General features: G+C 40.9%; 2 protein-coding genes and 1 pseudogene across 10 annotated transcripts in view; 2 read left to right on the forward strand and 1 right to left on the reverse strand.

The window, feature by feature from the left end:
- The window catches only part of SMG7 (SMG7 nonsense mediated mRNA decay factor), a 70,082-nt gene extending 63,313 nt beyond the window's left edge, over window positions 1–6,769 (reverse strand). For 6 of the 9 annotated variants that reach the window (XM_033853655.2, XM_033853626.2, XM_019952284.3 and 3 more), the window contains exons 1-2: window positions 6,630–6,769; window positions 1,001–1,052 (exon numbers count right to left, since the gene is read on the reverse strand). In XM_033853655.2, coding sequence (XP_033709546.1) covers window positions 1,001–1,022 — 22 coding nt within the window. In that variant the 5' untranslated portion in view covers window positions 1,023–1,052; window positions 6,630–6,769. The remainder of the gene's footprint in view (window positions 1–1,000; window positions 1,053–6,629) is intronic. The other 3 variants (XM_019952283.3, XM_019952287.3, XM_073803631.1) reach the window with 3 other exon arrangements.
- Window positions 6,770–9,509: 2,740 nt separating this feature from the next.
- Window positions 9,510–19,133, forward strand: part of NMNAT2 (nicotinamide nucleotide adenylyltransferase 2) — a 195,319-nt gene continuing 185,695 nt past the window's right edge. The window contains exons 1-2 of the mRNA XM_019952298.3: window positions 9,510–9,565; window positions 10,777–10,860. The gene's annotated coding sequence lies outside the window, so the exon portion shown is untranslated. The remainder of the gene's footprint in view (window positions 9,566–10,776; window positions 10,861–19,133) is intronic.
- Window positions 10,775–19,133, forward strand: part of LOC141275678 (large ribosomal subunit protein eL22 pseudogene) — a 28,325-nt pseudogene continuing 19,966 nt past the window's right edge.

The following is a 19,133-nucleotide window of genomic DNA, read 5'->3' on the forward strand; positions in this document are numbered from 1 at the left end:
ATAAAGGAGCCATGAGATGCCTGAAATGTCAATTTACCCAATAATCCACTTTTTAAAAGTCCCATCCATATTTCAAAACCCAGATAAAATCTCACCTCCTCCAAGATACCTTCCTCACCCCAACTCCGTTGGAATAAAGTTCTTTTTCCCTAAACTTACACAGTACCTGTTCCTCTATCATATCACTCACCAGTTCATCCACTATTACAGTTACTTAAATGTCTTTCTCTAGTATCTTTGAGTTTCCCATAGGCAAAGCCCCTATAATTGTGCTCTGCACATAGTAAGTGTTCAATAACTGCCAGTAAAATAAAACACAACTTTTAAAAAAATATATTTAAAACTTGTACAAGTTTCTATGGGTGAAGTCTAAACATAGTAACTAGCCTATCACTACCTAAGAGAAAACTGCTAAGAGAAGCCTTGGAAATAATCTGTGGCTTTAAGGAGAAGAAAAAGCATGAATCTAAGTGAATCTGCACCCACAGGGAACTTCTGGCAACATGTGGAAACATTTTTGGTTGTCACAAATTGGGGAGAATGATACTGGCATCTAGTGGGTAGAGGCCAGGGATGCTGTTAAACATCCTGCGATGCACAGGATTGCACCCTGCAACAAGGAATTATCTAGCACAAACCCTGAACAACACTGTTACTTAGTCTACCTGAGATTCCTAAAGTTTTCTTAACGTAGTCACCTACTCTTTCCACTGACTTAAAAACTGGGTCTCAGGGAAGGTGAAAACAACCTGCCTAAGCAGCTCCACTTACATGTTAACAAGAAAGGAGTTGGTTACAAGTTCTCACTTACCATGTGACATGTTTGCCAAAATGCCATCCCTGTATTTTTCTGTAACTGTTGATTAGCCCTTCTTAGTTATATGTAACCTCCTAGATCACTGTTAAGTCTATCCACAACAATTCAGCAACTAAATTAAAACATAGCTTGATTACAAAACTTAAATGGCAATATGTGATGACCATCTGCCAAAATACCCACCTACAGATGAACAATCCACCATCCAAAAGATATCTGCTTAATAGTGTGTTCTCTGAAAAAGATCAATCAGTTAAACAAACCCACCTAAACTTTCAGGTACTCATGCATGCAACCAATAACGAAAATCTGAAAGGCTAGCCACGTTTAGAGATGTAGTTGGAGGCTGCGAATGGTATTTCTCCACCATAAAACAAACTATCCCTTTTCAAGGCTGAACTCCCCTCTACCCCAAAATTGCCTCATGACAAACTTGCTACACTAGTGGGTCCATATCTTATTATAACATATCTTACAAAACAAAACAAAAACTCAGCAAACGCTTCATCTACCATGAAGGTAAAACATAGCAGCTGTTAGAAAGCAAGGAAACACAGGCTAGGACAGGAAGTATACATTTTGAATCCAACCGAAACCACAAGGGAGGCAGAAATTAACTGCTAAAATAATTTAGCCTGTTAATATCCAAGCAGGTAAAATGCTATTAACATTATTATAACAAAAAATAGACTTATAAAGCCTCAAGAGAGGCTCATTTTTTTTTTCAAACAATTTTCCCATGTTTGGTAAATCGGCCATGTTTGGCTGATTTTCTGGGACCAAAGCTATTTTAAATCCTGGGCATGGGAGTGGGAGGGGGCTGGATGGGTCAGGGGGCGACTTCTCAACCATGTGAATTAATATCAGTGTGTGCTATAGGACTTCTTGAAGCTTCTAGCAACAGTGAATATCCAGTCCAGCATTACCAGATTCTTCCAGAACCTGGAGCCCACCCTATTTAGTATATTTATTTCTCCCAAATGATCCCATGACCTTGTTCGCCTCCCCAGGCTACAATAAGACTCTGCTTGTTAATTTATCCAGTCTCATCCCCTCCCTTTACCTCCCTCTGTCTCAAGATTTACAGTGACATATTTTATCTTACAATATACTGGATATTTTAATTAGTACTTAAATGACAGCCATTTTTCTGCTGTCTCAGAAAAACAACCTTGTGGATGTTATATTACTTCTACTTCTGGTAACAAAGTTTCTGACAAAGAAATGTGCAACTGGAATGCACCTCTCCACCCATAGAGGTATCATGCAAAAAATTTCTAACAAAACAGACGATTTGTAGGCCTTTCCTGTCAGTGGTCTAACGCCAGGGATCAACTTCAAGTGGATCCCACAGGAAAACCTTCAGCATAAAAAGAAATTAAAGATAAAAAGAGGAGAACACTGGAGGAAAGAGGGAGGGGAGTATGAACAGTTGCCTCCCACAGTCACAGCAGATGTCATTCAGTGGCACCGGTGCCACCTTGTACCATCAGATTTGACCTGTTTGGTATTCCCTATGGCTATGATTATTCCACTATCTCATCTTCCAAAACAACTTCAGTGATACCTTTCCTGTATGGTACTTCAATACTTCCCCCACCCATTTTTCCAACTTTGACATGTTAATTTCCATATTTCTATTCTTTCAAGTGCTATTCTCTTAAAGGATGAAATTATACCTCACCTACTATCTTCTCTATGGCCTCACCCTTCTTCCACCCTTCTCAAATGAACTATATTCAATACACCCTATTCTTTTACTCAACAAAGATGTCCAATTCTTTACAAATCTTTCCATTTTATCATAAATCAAAAGAGAAAACACTGAAATTTTCTTCAATCCGAGTATTAAATTTCCAATGTTATACAGTCTAGAAGCCCCAAATTTAAGACCATTTCTTATTTTTATAAAATATAAGAAAGTATTCTCAACTTAATCATTTGGATAGGAGTCTTACTGGGTCTCCTATTTCAAAAAATGACACTCCCCTTCTAACAAAAAAAATTTCATCATCCTTTCTTGCCCAGAACATCACCCATCCAGAGGATAGGTTTCCTTTCCTTTCATCTATGCTCTACTTCTACAAGTCCAGACCAATTCAGTCCCCTTGCTGTTGAATTCCCTCTTTCTTTGTCTTACTGATGCTTCTTACTGCACATCCTCATTTCTCACTCTTTTGAAACTGCCATCTTACCACCCCACCATTTCAACACCAGACACCCCAGCTCATTTACTCTAAGAAATTAATTCAGCTGGGACAAAACTAATTTTCATCTACATGAGGGAAGTTCTGTAGCTGTGCAGTCTAAAAATTGCCCAGTCATGGTTGTACACCACTGACAAAGGTAGACAACAAAACTCTTCCTAAAGTGAAAGTCACAAAGAAAAACTGCTATACCCCCAACCACGCTCACTCAGCAATACCCAGCATTCTCCCTGGGTTGTCTATAAAAACCAATGGTTCCATATGCATCAAAGAAAAGAAAGTGAACATAATGCTTCCCTGAACATAGTCTCCAGTCTCTCACAGCAGACTTTATTTTTTAATTTTTAATACAATTTTTAAAGGTTACTTTCCATTTACAGTAATTACAAAATATTGGCTATATTCCCCATGTTGTACAATACATCCTTGAGCCTGTCTTACACCCAATAGTTTGTACCTCCCACTCTTCCACCCCTATACTGCACCCCACTCCATCCCCACTGGTAACCACTAGTTACTCACAGCACTTTACTGGAATGATTATCTAAAGAAGAGAAAGAGGGAAATTCTGGCTGGTGCAAGCCTTACTTTATTATCTCTTCCCATTAGCCTCAGACTACTATTAGCCCTAAGACTTGCTTTATTTACTTAGGATAGATGAACAAGATTGAGAAAAGACTGGCTCTCAGGAATTTTTAAGTGATTCCAGGTCCTATGCCTGTTCAGTTTTGCCTATTCAACTTTAGCTGGAAAATTTAGGCTAAACATTGTGTTCATTCTTATTCTTTTCTCTCTCCTTCAATGAACTAAATTCATCTCAAGGTGTCTACTACTGATTCCGCAACCTAAGGGTAAGTCTTCCTTACCATGCTAACTTTAAAAACATAAGATACATTAACACAGAAGCCTCTCAAAGCCAACTGATCTTCCCATTAAAAATACCACCACTCAAAAAAAAAAAAAAAAATACCACCACTCTCCCAATCTGCTTTTCATTATACCTTTCCAGTCCCACTGCTACCACCTTATTTCTAACCCTTAACTGCCCACTACACAGATTCATCTTCCTAATACATAGCCATGAACATGTGATTTCCCTTCTAAACAAATCTTCTCAGATTCTCCACTGTCCACCCATTTTAACCATAAACTACAGACCATAATATTCAAGATACTCTCAAATACGGGCACCTAATCAAACCACGCTTGTTTATAAAAAACAGCATATCCCTATCTTGCTTTATTTTTCTTCCTAGTACTTTGTCACCACCTGGTAAACATATTTATCTGTTCATATGTTCATTTGTTGTATCCTTCTATTAGAAAATACTTTCCCATGTTCACTCTTTGGTTCACCACTGAATCCTCAGTGCCTAGAATACAGTAAGCTCTCAAGCCATACCTGTGGAAAGAATGGATGTCACACAGTATAGCTGATCTGGAGTTAGAAGACCTACATTTGAGTTAGAGCTTCCACATACCAACTATATGATCCTCAACAATTTTAACTTCTTTGGGCTATACTTTCTTCATCTGTAAAAAGAAGGGGGTCAAACTTAATAAGATATGAAACTCTCAAGTTTTTCCAGCTGCATCACCTTACATTCTTGTTTAACTGGACTGAATACCTCCCCCAGCACCCAACTCTCCTTTCCATGTATCTCTGCTCAGTTTCCTTACATTTGGATTCCTCCTTCTCAATACACACTTCTCAGAATACTGTTTATCCTTTAAGGTCCATTTTAAGTGCCATTTTCTCCTTGAAGCCTAACAAACTGTAAACTCTGCAAGAGGAGGGTGGAGTTCTTACTTTTCTACTCTCAGAAGTTATTATAATGCCTCCCATATAGGTGATCAACAAAATGACTGATGAATCATGTGTATGAATGAGAAAATAAACAAAGGAAACTTTTCCTGATTTATCTCAATTGCTCAGGTAATCTCTTGCCTTTGGACTCTTATAAAACTGGCATCTTTCATGATCCTTACCATATTTTACTTTCCTAATATATACTAATCTGCAAATTCCTTAAAATTAAGGACTGTCCTGATAGTTTCCATATCTCCTCTCTATAGCATCTATCATACATCTTTGCCACAGTTGTATTTATTAAGCTTATTTGATATGTTAAACAACAAAGGGATAATAAAGGAGAAAAAGGACTTCGATATACAGGTATCATTCCAACTGCCCACTGTACAGTTATTGAGCATACATGATGTGTGTTATTAAACTCAGGCATTCCACCATACTTGAAAGATCTCATCATTCCCTCCTCTACACACACTGCTTAATAAAACGATTACTACTTTCAAAAGCAGAATAGCTACCCTCATGTATCACCTAACTACAAACCTTCTCTTGAAACATAGATGCAGGGATCCACTCACATATCAATACTTTCACTTCACTAAACAGCTAAAGTGACTTTTCTGCTCATTTCAGACTTCTACCCCGTCCAATTCCCTCCTCCACAAGGTATGAAACCACTTTTAAAATCATTTTCCCATACACCTGCCCTTCTTAGTTCTGCTACTGAAGGACAAAAAGGACCCGTTTCTGGATCTTCCTTCCCCTTTTCTAAGCAGTGGCAACTCCCCAATTAATCCCAGGCTCTGACAATCTTATTTTTCTCTGTCATCAAGATTTTGACCCTCGTTTACCTCTACCTCCAAGCTCTTATTCTGCATCCATGGAACCTTCCTAGCTGCACAATAGCTGGTGCAATATGCTCTCGCCACCATGTACTTGGTTCCAATGTGTCTGCATCTTCTTCCTCCTACAATGTGTGTCAATCGCCCCCTTAACCCTCCCCAGATACACATCACATACTTTCTCACTCTGCACCCATACGTCACTCTACCTCGACATACAAGTTCCTTACACCACTCTAATGAATCCACACGACTCTTAGAATGGTATCTCCCGACTGCACTGATTCTAACCCAGTTTCTTCGGGGGAACCCAACCGCATCCGTAGTGCCTCCTTCTTTCCCCACTTCCTCACCCATTCCCTTCTTTATGCCCTCCACCCGCACTCCGCCAACTAACTACAGATGACATTATTCCTCAGTACTTCCAACCCCAGAATGAAGAACAAACTCCAGCTTCCTGCAGTCTCCCCCTCCTCTAGTCCTCCCTCCCCGGCCCCACACACACCCCAGGTGTGCAGACTTCCACCTTGTCTTCTCCCCATTCATCGCTCCAGTCACTCCCACACACCACGTTTCCCCGCCACCGGGATCAGACACCTCCACACCCACCTCCACTCCGGGTCGCCGCCGCCTCCCCCCAACCCTCACTAGAGAGCCCGCGACCCGGGGCGCGCGCACACACACATTCTCACGCTTCCCTAACCTCCTTCTCCGCACCGAGACTAGCCGGCTCCGCTGGAACTCAGTCCTGCTCGCGGGGGCTAGGCACCCAAGTGTGTGCCTGCTCCGCCCCCTCCCGCTGATCCTCGCAGCCCCCGCCTCCCTGCCCGGGAAGGAGAGAACACAGCAACTCCCCCGCCACCCCGGACATACCACCTCTGTGTCTGTTGCTCCATGCCCCAACCTTCGGCCCGCTCCCCGCTACGTACCAGGCCGGCCTCGGCACTCACCGGAGATACTGCGCGCTCTGCAGGCTCATCCTCCGCCGCCGCGTCTTCCCGCGAAGCCTCTGTGGGTCTCTCAGGCTCCTCGGAGCGGCCCCACGGCACCGCGGGTGCTGGCGGCCGCCGCCATCTTCCTCTCCTCCGGCTCCTCCTCGCTCAGCGGGGGTTGGGGGTGAGTGAGGCGAGGGGGAGGGAGCGGGGATAGCTGCTCTCGCTGCTTCTCCGGCCCGTGGGGCTCAGGGACACTCCGACCCGGGAGGGGGGAGGGGGAGGGAGAAGGGATAGGGGCGGGGTAAAGAGGAGGGAGAAGTAGAGGAAGGAAGTGGGGTCTCTCTCGCGAGATTTCAGCGGCGCCGGTCCCTCCGGGTGATTTCCGCCTCTCTGTAGCGCTCTCTCTTGGGATCAGTTAGCGGTGGGGCGCCTGTGCGGCTGCTGAGCGGCCCACTGGAGGCGATTGGCGGCTTCCGGCCAATCCACCCAGCTTCTCCCGCGCAAGGGGGCAACCCCAGCCTCACCGGGAACATCGAGCTCCAATCAACCGGGAGTTACACTCAAAGTCTTTCCCCGTCTTTGCACTCCACCCGATTTCTCTCTTCCTTTTTCCACTCCTCCACTCTGCCCTACCGGAAACGACGCCCCTTCCTCCTACAGTTCCGGCCGCCAGTCCCTTGTCTCTGGCCTGCCCTCGCGCCCTAGAGTGAAGCTAAGGACCCCCTCCTCTTTTCTGTGGCCCCACCCCCTGCACGCAGGGAGGCTGTTGGAGGGGATAGGGTGGAGCCCAGGGATGAAGAGAAAAGAAACCAATCGGATTGGATAAGCAGCTGCAAAGGCAACTGGAGGCTGTAGTTGTATTGTCATAGTAACCGATGTGTGCAGACAGAATGACCCTCCCTTGGCGAGTGGATTCCCCGGAAAGTGCCCAGGGTTCCCCCTGGCTTCCCTTCCATCTAAAGGCCTCCCCCAGGTTGGGAATCCGGGTAGTTCTCCTGGGCGGAGAAGTTCATTTTCTCCTCCCTTTCCCTTTCCCGCAGCAATGGGGGAGACCCCGAGGCATTCACCATGGGCTTTTCCACCCGCCTGCGGGCGGGAACCACCTCCATAGTTTTCCACTCCGTGCCGGGCTTGGGGAGGGCTGGGCCTACGCAGAAGATGCTGGGCCTGAAGGCTGGTGGGCGGCGGGCTGGAGCAGGCTAGACGAGGCGGCGGCGCTAGGCTGCGAGGCGGGCGAGGGGTTTCCCCACAACCGCCCCCGGCACTGGGAGGCGGGGTCCCGCCAGGACGGGGTCCCTGAGGGAGGAGAACGGCACACGACTGCCGAGATCCCTTTTCTGCTGACGGGGACATACGACTCTCCCCGGCGGGTCGACCCCTTACTGAAATCCCCCAAACCCCACCCCACACACACTCTCGGCGACCTAGCCTCCTGCGAGCCCCCCACGCGGCCTTCACTAGCCACCTCCTGCCGCGAGGAGGCCAGCGTGAGAGTGGGAACTCATCTTAGAAGGCTAACAAGTGATTTTTCAGCGCTTAGGGGACGTGGCGAGATGCTCACGACCGCCATCCCTCTGAGAGGCACCCCCCAGTGTGAGTCCCCCTTTCTTATCAAAAACAGACCTCCGAGTTCCTTTCTCCTTTGCAAACTTCCTCCTCTCAGGCGTTTGTAGTATTTTAGAACTTGTCACTATGTATCTTTTGGGTTGGAGAGGAAAACATTGGGTAAAATAGTATCAAGAAAAACCTAGATACTTGAGCGAAGTTCCTATGAAAGGCTTCTAGGAAAAGGATTTTCATTCTTAGAACAAATCTTTTTGAATGTTTATTATGTGTATTTTGTCTCATGTTTGAGGCTAAAACAGAATAACGTAAATGGGCTCAATAATAATGAGTGTGTGAAAAGTAGCTGGAGAAGTCGTCGTGTTAGTGGTTTGAAAGAATTATTTGACATTTTACAAATTATATTTTCCATTCGTATTGTGGAGGCGTTTAAACAGCTGTCCCAAAGTACTTTAGGATGTATAACGGTATAAACCCCTCCAGGAATGCAACCCTCACTGGACAGTTAAAATCATAATTTTAATGGGCTATTTTGGTTTGGCTCGGTCCGGGTACCTGATTCCTTTTGTCTTTCATGCTAGGTGAAAAGGCGCTATCAAAATCCTTTTCTGAGACCGCACCTATTAAAAGACTGGGCCAACGTCTATGGGTAGGTTTGGAGGAAATGAAAGTACAAGCTACTTTGAAACAAATCCCAAGGACAGATTATCATTAACGACATAGAAACTGAACTATGCCCCTCGTGCTGCATGCGCCTACTGTGATGCAGTGTGACACACGGTGATTGCAGCTGTACATTGCCCCGTGTCGTCCCTCCACCCACCGAGGGGCCGCCCACTCATGGGAAAGAGAGCCACCTAGTGAAAGATTGTTCTCATCTCTGGTTTAGGATCTGGCTTTTCTTCAACCCTGAGAGCCCAAGGATGGAGATTATGACTACATATTACCTAAAATACCTTAGATTTTCTTCCTGAAATTTATTGGTTAGATTTTTTTAAAAGATCTTAAGCAGAATAAAAGTTTATGTTGTGTGAAATAACCACCCCCTTAGTAATCATCCTAATAACACTTTTTATGTCTGTGCCTTATATCTCCAGTCAACAGTATATGAGCATATATCATGTCCCGCCTGACGATCTAGAAAACTATTAGTATCTTCTCATTTTGGAGCTAAGGAAACTGGGGTTGGAAAAAATGAATCCTTTTGTTGTGTTGTTTGTTTGATAAACATTACTGAGCATTTATTATATTTCAGACACTGTCCAGGTTACTATGGATACTACCATGGAAGAGACATGGTCCCTGTCTTGGAGGAACCCACCTTCTGGTAGAGATACCAGAGAATAGAGACATGATTTGGATGCAATATTATGGGTGCAAAAATTAAGGTAAGAACAAAGTGCTTTAAGTGCACAGATGAAGGTCAGACATATAAGCCATCTTTATATTTTATAGCAGGTTTCCTAATAATGTTTCAAGGTTCTTCAATAGCTTTAGTGTCCCTACAAACTAGATAGAATAGTAACATTTAATTTTACAGATTGTAAAACATTGATGCCCATCTTGAAAATACCTTTAAAAAATCAATAGGATTCAGAAGAATTATGACCCCCAATTTACATATTGCTTAATGTACATTTTCTAATCTCATCTCTTTCTACTAGAACCCATCAACAGATTTGTAGAATACAAGCACCTTTCTGCAATATTATTCACCTTTTCCCCCCTGCAGATAAAGATTACATCTAAACCAAAAGAAATTATAGATGAGAAGCTGTTTCATTTTGTTTAATCCTACATAATCTTAAATTTTTCAGTTTATACCAAAGTGATTTTATTGCAAGACCATAAGCTAGGAGACCTGAGTGTGCATCCCAATTCTGCCATCTCAGTCTCTGAAGTTCAGTTTCTTCCTTGACCAAAATGGAAACATTACCTATTACAGGCTTCCTGTGAACTTTAATGATAATATAGGTGACTGACTATATGAGTGCCTGACATACAACACTGGTACTTGATGAACGTCAATTTATTTTTTGCCCTCTGCCCTTATATCAAGCTAAAACTAATAATTTAGAACTGCAGCATAAAATTATTTTTTTAAATAATAGTTTATCTAGTCTTTGTAATACTCATAAATCTGACCGCATACACAAATTTATTCTTATTCAGTGCTGAAAGATAGATTCTTTATCCATGACACTGAATACAGAAAAGAACACAATATCAGGACATTGTGAGTCAGATTCCAGAAGGTTGAAACTTTTTAAAAACCTTTTATCACTAAAAGCAGCCTAATATAACCACATTTCTGCCCAAGTGAACAGTGGCCAGTTTTCAACCTGGCACCAAGTACTTGCCGAGAAGCTACTCTTAACATTGCTATCAAATTTACCCAGAGCTTTGGTAGCCTAATAATTAATACATAGTAAACCTGCTCCCTTTTTATAATAATACGCATCTCACCTGTTCCATGAAACCTTAAAAAGCACTAATTTATTTTAATATTTAACCTACATATTCTGATTGTTTCCCAGTCATGTGTACAGTAGGTACTTAATGTGTTTCTATTTTGATGAGAATGCTTTGTCAATTGCAGTACTGAAGGACACAATGTATATGAAGCTGGCCCATGTTCTCCTCATTACTACACTTCAGGTGTGGAGCTAAGTGATTGAATCAAGTAAGTAATTCGTTCTCTTCAAATAGTGAGACAGATACAAATTGACATTAAACTCAGGTCTCCTGTTGCTCAAGATTTCTCAGACCTTAGTCTGAGAAAATCTAAAGTCTTAGTCAGCAGCCTTTCTCAAACAGTTCACCAAGTGTGAATTTATTCATTCATTTCTAAGAAGGAGTCACTGAGCCTCCTCCAGAACGGTCAGGAAGCATTGCAGTCCAAGATTTAAGAGAAGAAACTTCTGGTTTGGGAGACAGTGAGGTGACAGAGAATGGTAGTCAGAGCTAGCTAGCTCTCCTCCACTCTCCTAATATTTACTAATGGAAATCTTATTAATCTTCAAGAATTTCTCTCAACTCCCAGTAAGAAAATACCTCTGGGAAAGAACCACACCTTAAAATCCTATCTACTAATTTAATGAATGCAGGCCATCTGAAGAAGACAAAAAGAAATGCCCATAGGGAAGACCAAAGAGTATTAAAAAAGAAAATTAAAACCTTAGCCTCTTACACTTTATATTGTCCAAAGGCCTTGGTGTTCATGGATCTCTTTACTACTCCAAGCACAGTACTACTGAAACCATCTTGGGGTCCATAGTCTAAAATCAATGTATTTCATGTCAAAATCTGTTGTATTACCCAGAAGCTGCCATTTTTTTTTCTTAGAACACACCACTAAAAGAAAAAAAAAAATCTTTCCCTATTATATAGTCTCTCCTTTCCTAATTTCTGCAGGGGAGACAACTATTTTTGAGCACAGAGAATGTGATACTGATATTGTCATAAATATGCTCTTCTTCAAAACCATAAGAAACCACACGTGGGCACACACGCTCATACACACATGCATGCCTTCCTCCTTTCCCTGCCTTTATTATTTTACCACTTCTATTTTCAATTCAAGTTAAAATGTGATATAGATGAAAAGCAAAGAAACTCAGGACATACGTTTCAAAGCTTACTTGGGTACTTACATGTACCCGAGTCCTGTTCTGCTTTGCTCTATCCTAGGGTCTTTTCTATTCACAGAAAAATTCTACATATTATAAACCTAGATAGTTTGTCCTGCATTTATAAAAATTCTTACTATTATTGGACTACTAGATATGAGAGCATATTCCAGAGCAAATTAGTGAATTAATATATTCTTATAGTCTACATTTTAGCTATTTTAAGCTTAAAAATTTTTTAAATTCCTGGCTTGAATTTTCCATTGGCTTTCCACTGCCCTCAGAATAAAGTCCCCAATCCTTAGGGTGACCTATGTGATCTGGTCCTTGCCTGCCTCTTCTCTAACGTTTCCAGAAGTCAGCACTCTAGCCACAGTGACCTTCTCTCAGGTCCTTGAATGGGTGGTGTTCTTTTCTACTCAGAGCCGTTACACAAGCTGTTCCCTTATCTAGATAACTCTTCTTCCTTCTTATGCTTCAAGCCTAAACTTGAACTTCTCTGGAAAAATCTTCTCTGCCCCACCTCCCATCAAGCTAGGTTAGCTACACCTATTACATATTCCCATAACACCCTGCCCATCTTCTTCATGGCATTTGTCATATTTGTAATTATTCAGTGTCTGTTCCCTCCAGTTGGCTGTAAGCTCTGTAGTGCAAACACTGTACCTGTTTTGCTCACTACTGTATTATCACTCCACTACCAGGGTTGCTGATACAAGGGTGCTCAATAGATGTTTGTTGAATCAATTAATCTTGGGAAAAAAAGTAGAAATTTGGACCACGACTTTCATATAAATGCTTAAAATTTCTGAAGACCTTCCTATGGAATATAGAGGTCATTACTAAGCAATAAGAAAAGAACTTCAACCCATCTGAGGAATCTATTGTATTTAACATGATGAAAGTTTTAATTAGATGAAATTTACTTAGGCAATGAGTAAAGAGCACACATAAGATTATGGGTAACTCATCAATTATCTCACCACAAAGTCTCATACTTCAATGTAGGAAAAAAGTCTTCAGTGTCCAAGTCACTTTTATTTAACCTTTATGTTTTCTAATTTGGGAATAGGGGAAGCAGTTAACTCTCTTATTATGTGGCAAAAGAAAAAACACTGCTGGGGAAGATGGCAAGAGAGAAGACAGTTTATCAGCTAGGTTGGAAAATAGGATAGAAAAATTAGATTTAAAAATTCAGAGGGTTCTTCCCTGGTGGTGCAGTGGTTGAGAGTCCGCCTGCCGATGCATGGGACACGGGTTCGTGCTACGGTCCGGGAAGATCCCACATGCCACGGAGTGGCTGGGCCCGTGAGCCATGGCCGCTGAGCCTGCGCGTCCGGAGCCTGTGCTCCGCAACGGGAGAGGCCACAAGAGTGAGAGGCCCGCCAAAAAAAAAAAAGTAAGAAAGAAAGAAAGAAAATTGGATTAGAGTGTAGAATGGAAAGCTCAGTGATCTTTGTGTTTCTCACCAGAAAAGTGTTTATAAATTCTGACCTTATTATTGTTATTTTTTTCTCCTGTAATGGGATAGTGCTAAATAAATTTAATGTAAGTTTCTTAAAGAAAGGGCCATTTGCAATTTCAAAGTAAATGAGATATTTAAGTTATATTTCTGGAGGCAGGCATGTTCTCCAAGTTCAATTAAATAATGTGTATAACATACCTAGGCTGTGCCAGGCACTTAGTAGGCAGTCAACAGGTGGTGCTGCTCTTGTTATGCATGTAAGGTAAATTAGAGCTTCCCACACTCAGCTTCACACTCTAATTAATGTAGATTAAACTGGTTTTTTTAAATAAAACACAGAATGTTGTAAAATTGCATTTGGAGAGAGAGGTACACAGCATGCTGCCTTAAAACTGTATGACTAGTTGTATCACGTGACCAAGTATAAACTGCCAAGAGAGAAAACAGCTTTCATCTACTTACAGAGAATGTCTCAGTTCACTAGGAGTCTTATACTTGGATGAGATGAGATCCAAGGTCTGGCAAAACTGAAGAAGATAAGGAGGCTCATGAGGAGTGAAACCACCTGCTTGTGCGTTCCCTGCCCTCTTTCAGACTGACAATTCTGGCAGGCTCTCTGGCTCACTCTCTCTCATTGTCTTGCTGTCTCAACCACTGTCTGCAAGCTTTCCTTTATGGTCCCCAAGGTGATCCAATCCTTTGTCCGAGAGGATGTGCATGGTTTTAGTTCTTTAATAATAGCCCTACGGTAAACCTATAAGGCATGCCAACTATTGGGATGCCAACACTTCCAAAATGTAGGTGGCAGTGGCCTGGATGTTACAGAAGGTAATTAGTTTGTAGAAAGCAAAGTTTAAACTTACTTTTCTGTAAGTATTTGTGGGACAGCTAAATTGTAGCATTAAAGCACAATAGGAATTTTAGGTAAAGAGTTTAGGGTCTATAAGGAATGTTCAAGTGATGATCAATTCCTATCTTTCTCTGCTCTTTCAAGACAAATCTAAATCTAAATCAATCCTTTACTTCTGGGAACCTTAATCGGGTTGTATCCTGATACCAAGGAGAAAGCTTGATGAGTTATGGATCTTCTAGCATTTTAGTATTCATTTACTCACTTTTTCATTCACTCAATCATCAAGAATATATTGCGAATTTTCTATGTATTGGGTCACATGCTAGTCACTGGGGTGCAAATGGTGAACAATACAGTCTTGCTCTCAGGGCTTAAAGCTTAGACGAGAATTAAGGGGCAGTTATACTACAGAGTGATAAAGCTGTTAGAGGTCTTTGGAACCATTCCACCTGGAGATCAAGTGAAGACATGCAATCGGATAATCCACTTAAGTGTCCTGGTCAACTGCAAAGTCCTTTAGAATGAGATTTTGCAGAGTTAACTTTTTCAAATTCTATTTCCCAGCAGCAAAAGAAATATATATAGTTCAACCGCCAGAAAAGTGATGGAAAACCATAGCTGAAAGTATTCTAGACTAAAATATGCCTGAAAGATACAAACTGTGTAACTCTATGTCATAGTTATATTTAAGTTAATATAACTTATATAAGTTCTATACTGCAGTATATATAAAGTATAACTCTGACATAGAATTGCATAGAAAATGGGCAGAAATACAACATAATACTAAGAGCAGTTGTTTTTGTGAGGCAAATTATTTGTGGGTGGCTTTTATTTCTTACATTTTTCAACATCTCCCACCAACCAAAAAGCTAAGCAGATTTCACTGTTTTGGCGGTTGCTGTGGTTGTTGGGAATTTCATTGTTTGTCATTGTTTTTAAAGAATACCTGAACTATCTGCCAAGTTACAGAAGCCTGAGAGCAACATTGGAAACTGAATAGGAGAAAGATTAAAAATAGATGTAATAGCTTTTCACATACTGGTGATTGAAAAAAAAAGACTTCATCAGAGACAATTCCTAAGGCATTTCCTATGGCTCACTCTAACACAATATCAGGTACTGATTCTTTTGTACAAAAGCTGATGAGAGTGATCATCTTTGAATACATCATTACTGACCTTCTTTGGCAATTTTGGATCTACTGGGAACCATCATAGCCTGAGAAGGATGAAATGCCCTAGATGGGATTCACAAAAGAATCACTTTACGTAATAAAAGTCTAAAATCAAACCTTTACTTAACCTTTTTGCCTTCTCTTACCTTTATAATTCTCTTCTCCTCGTCCCTCAACTTTAGGTCACACCTGACCCCTCCCAGTTGTATAACAGCCTGTATTTCCTCCTTTCTCTGGAATGTGACCAGTCAGGAAACTCAACATTTGCTTTTTTTTTATCCTATTTATGGGTGAGAAAGAAAAAGAGAGGCAGGAAAACTGAATTGAGAAAGAAGAAAGAGCAGGGAAAGAGAAAAAGAAAACTATAAAGTCTGGAGGAAGAGAAAGAAGAGATGCATGAGCAAAGAAGCACACTGCCTGGTGGTAGTAATAGTTGTGTTTTATATATATATATATATTCTTTTTTTTTTTTTTGCTGTACGCGGGCCTCTCACTGTTGTGGCCTCTCCCGTTGCGGAGCCCAGGCTCCGGACGCGCAGGCTCAGCGACCATGGCTCACGGGCCCAGCCGCTCTGCGGCATGTGGGATCTTCCCGGACCAGGGCACGAACCCGTGTCCCCTGCATCGGCAGGCAGACTCTCAACCACTGCGCCACCAGGGAAACCTAGTAATAGTTGTTAGACACTTATCTATTAGAACCTGCTTTCCGTGAGAGACGCTAAGAAATGACTAGATCCCCAGTCTGAATTAAAAACAAGAAAGGGACTTGGCGACCTCTGAAATATACTTTCAGACTCAGTAATCTCTATCTGCTGAATAGGACATCCCTGGTTCTTGTTGACTGGCAAGTTCGAGATGATTCCCTTTAATGATCCAGTTCAAAAAGGCTGATATAGACCATGAGAAACTTTGTATTGCCATTTTAAAAGCTGATATTCTCCAAAACAAAATATATCATATGAATTTGACCCTTGGGTACCATGCGAGTGTTACCCTTCTCTTACCTCTTACCCATATGATAAGAGTGAAAACACCAATTTAAAACAAATCATTACAAAGCAGTGCAGTCCAGACAGCTGTTAAACTGCTAGACACTCTGCAGAAAATCCTCTTTTACCCCTTAGGTGATTTTGAGATCACTAGGAACCTTCTAACTAAATCTAACAATCTAACAATTGTAAGTTTTTATTCTTTTAAACTTTCTGTTCTATTGGGTAATACTAATATGTTTCCTTTACCAAAAATGTTTTTACCTTGAATCCAATGACATTTTAATTTTTTTTATTCTACTACCTTAACCTCATCTTTAATTCATTATGCTGCTATCGCTCTAGTGGTACGTAATAAATACTTGGCTATAAATATGCCATAAATGGAAATATAATGGCAGAACTTGGTCATTTATTGGCTGTGAGAGAGGGAGGGGAAGAAATCCAGGGGACTCCCAGGTTTCTGCTTGGGAAACTGAATGAAAATAGAAAACATAAGAGAAGAAATAGTTTGGAGAGATGAATGGATGTGGAGATAATGATTTTGTTGTGGACATGTTGAACTGTAGTTGTCTGGAGTTGAGAGATCTTGAGGATCTGGAGAACTTGAGAGAAATTTCAGCTAGAGTTGTGAATTTGGGAGTCATCAGCGTGTAGATGGTAACTAAAGATGCTTGAGTGGTTTCAGAAAGCTTGCCTGTAAAATGAGAGAGCTAGGAGAGGTTTTGTCTTACGAAGAGGTGAGAGCCTTCAGCAGAAAAGATCCAGGATAGAAGAATAAAAGATAAGAGAGGCTGAGTAGTTAGGAATGTGGTTTCTGAGGAAATGGCAAGAGATAGACTTTCAGGACACACCAGCAGAGATGGAAATCTCTTTTCCGGTAGAATAATAATGAGATGGTAAATTGTGGAGTTTCTCCCCCCACCCCCAATGTTTTCTTTTATCCCTTGCCCTTTAGGATTTTAAAACTTCAGGTTACAAAGTCACATAGGCTCTGAAGAATTCAGGACAAAGACTGATGATTTAAGGGTAAGGCTTTCAGCAGCAGAATATATTAAAAGTTCCTCAAATTCATGAGCACAGAAAATCAGAGAGGAGAGAAAAACAAAGGGACTTTGTGCTCTGCCTCCCATCCTTCGCCAGAAGCCTGAGGAGATTTATAGAGATTCTTAATAGGTTTCTGGCATTTGAGAACAGAAGCAACCTCAATCCCTATTACTGAGTAAAGCCAAAGAAGGTAGCAAGACCACAGAGTTCCTCGCATCCAGAAAGGCAGAGGAAAATAGTCAAAATGGTATTGTGAGCTATGCTTTGAATCTCCACATCTTCTCCAAGAACTCCAATCACAAAAACTTTTTTTTTTTTTAATTAAGAGATGTCTCTGGGTTCATTCACAAGATAATCATCTCTAGGTAACAGAAATGAAAAAGCAGCACCACTAGGTTAGTAAAGCTAGAGCTGTGACCCTGATGGTCTTCTGGGTCTGGAAGCAAGTAGAAGTTGGCTAGGAGTTTGAATTCCTCAGAGCAGTGGGGATCAACAGCACCCCATACAGGGTGTGGCACATTAGGCAGGCTCACTGTGAAACTGGGATTTGGGAAAAGCTTCCAAATGATTTCCACCCTGACCTAGAGTTTAAAAAACAAAATAAATAAACAAACAAAGCCCCTACCTATCTGTGGGGGTGGAAGGAAGAATAGAAATCAGTGCACACAGGACTTATGCCAGTCTGCTTTCCTGCCTAGAGGACAGATCTGTTATCTTCCCCAATATCCCTGAGGGTCAGGAGTCCTGTGACACCTAGTTCTGGACTAGGGGGTCTCCGCATCTACATGGAGGCTACACTAAAACAGCAAATGGAGTGGAATAGGTAGAAAGATAAAGCTACCATTTAAGATGAGCTGCAAATTACAATTCACACACAAGGCAAGTTAATGCTAAAAACATTAACCAACCTCTCAACTTAGTTTTGTTTAATTGATCTGTGAGTTTCTAATAAAATTATATTAAAACTTCCCAATATTATTGTTGATCTACTTTTTTTTCTTATAATTCGTTACTTTTTGTTTAATTTCATGGTTATACGGTAAGCTGGATAGAACTTCTTGGTGATTTTTAAATTTTTATCATTTTTAATATAATTTTAATCATTATGTAATGTCTTTTTATCCTTATCAATACTTGCTTTAAGCAGTTATTTTATCTGACACTCGTATTCTACTATAACTTTTTTTTTGGTTAGCATTTGCTTGCTATAACTTTTTACTTTATTTTCAACCTTTCTATGCTATTTTATTATTGGCACATCTTTTGTAAACAGCAGGTAGCTGGGTTTTCTTTTTTTATTCCTGACAGTCTCTGTTGTTTAACTGGAAAGTTCAATTCATATGAGTATGATCTATTTAAAATTACCTCTACCATCTCTACCATTTAATTTTGATTTTCTGTTTACAATGCTTTCTCCTTGTTTTATTCGTTTGCTTACCTTAACTGCTTTTGTTGAATTGATAACTTTTCAAATTCTCTTACTTTTACCTCTGCTAATTTGGAAACTATAGATTATATTTTGCCTATGCCATAAGCAGCTACTCTTAAATTTTTAAATGTATACTTAACTATTTATTTTCCTAACAATTTATAGTTTTTAAAATACAACTATCCTTCTGCCCCAACAAGGCTGTGTTTTAGCTACCAAATGTATTGAGCAGTTATTGCTATCTAGAATTTTAGTTCCATATTTATTAGAACATAACATAAAAGTTACTATACAATCAATGTATAATTAGATTTATCAATCTAATTTATCAATTTTTGTGTTTACCACTTGTTTCTTTAATACCACA

This window comes from Tursiops truncatus, chromosome 1 (genome assembly GCF_011762595.2).
Source record: "Tursiops truncatus isolate mTurTru1 chromosome 1, mTurTru1.mat.Y, whole genome shotgun sequence".
NCBI lineage: Eukaryota > Metazoa > Chordata > Mammalia > Artiodactyla > Delphinidae > Tursiops > Tursiops truncatus.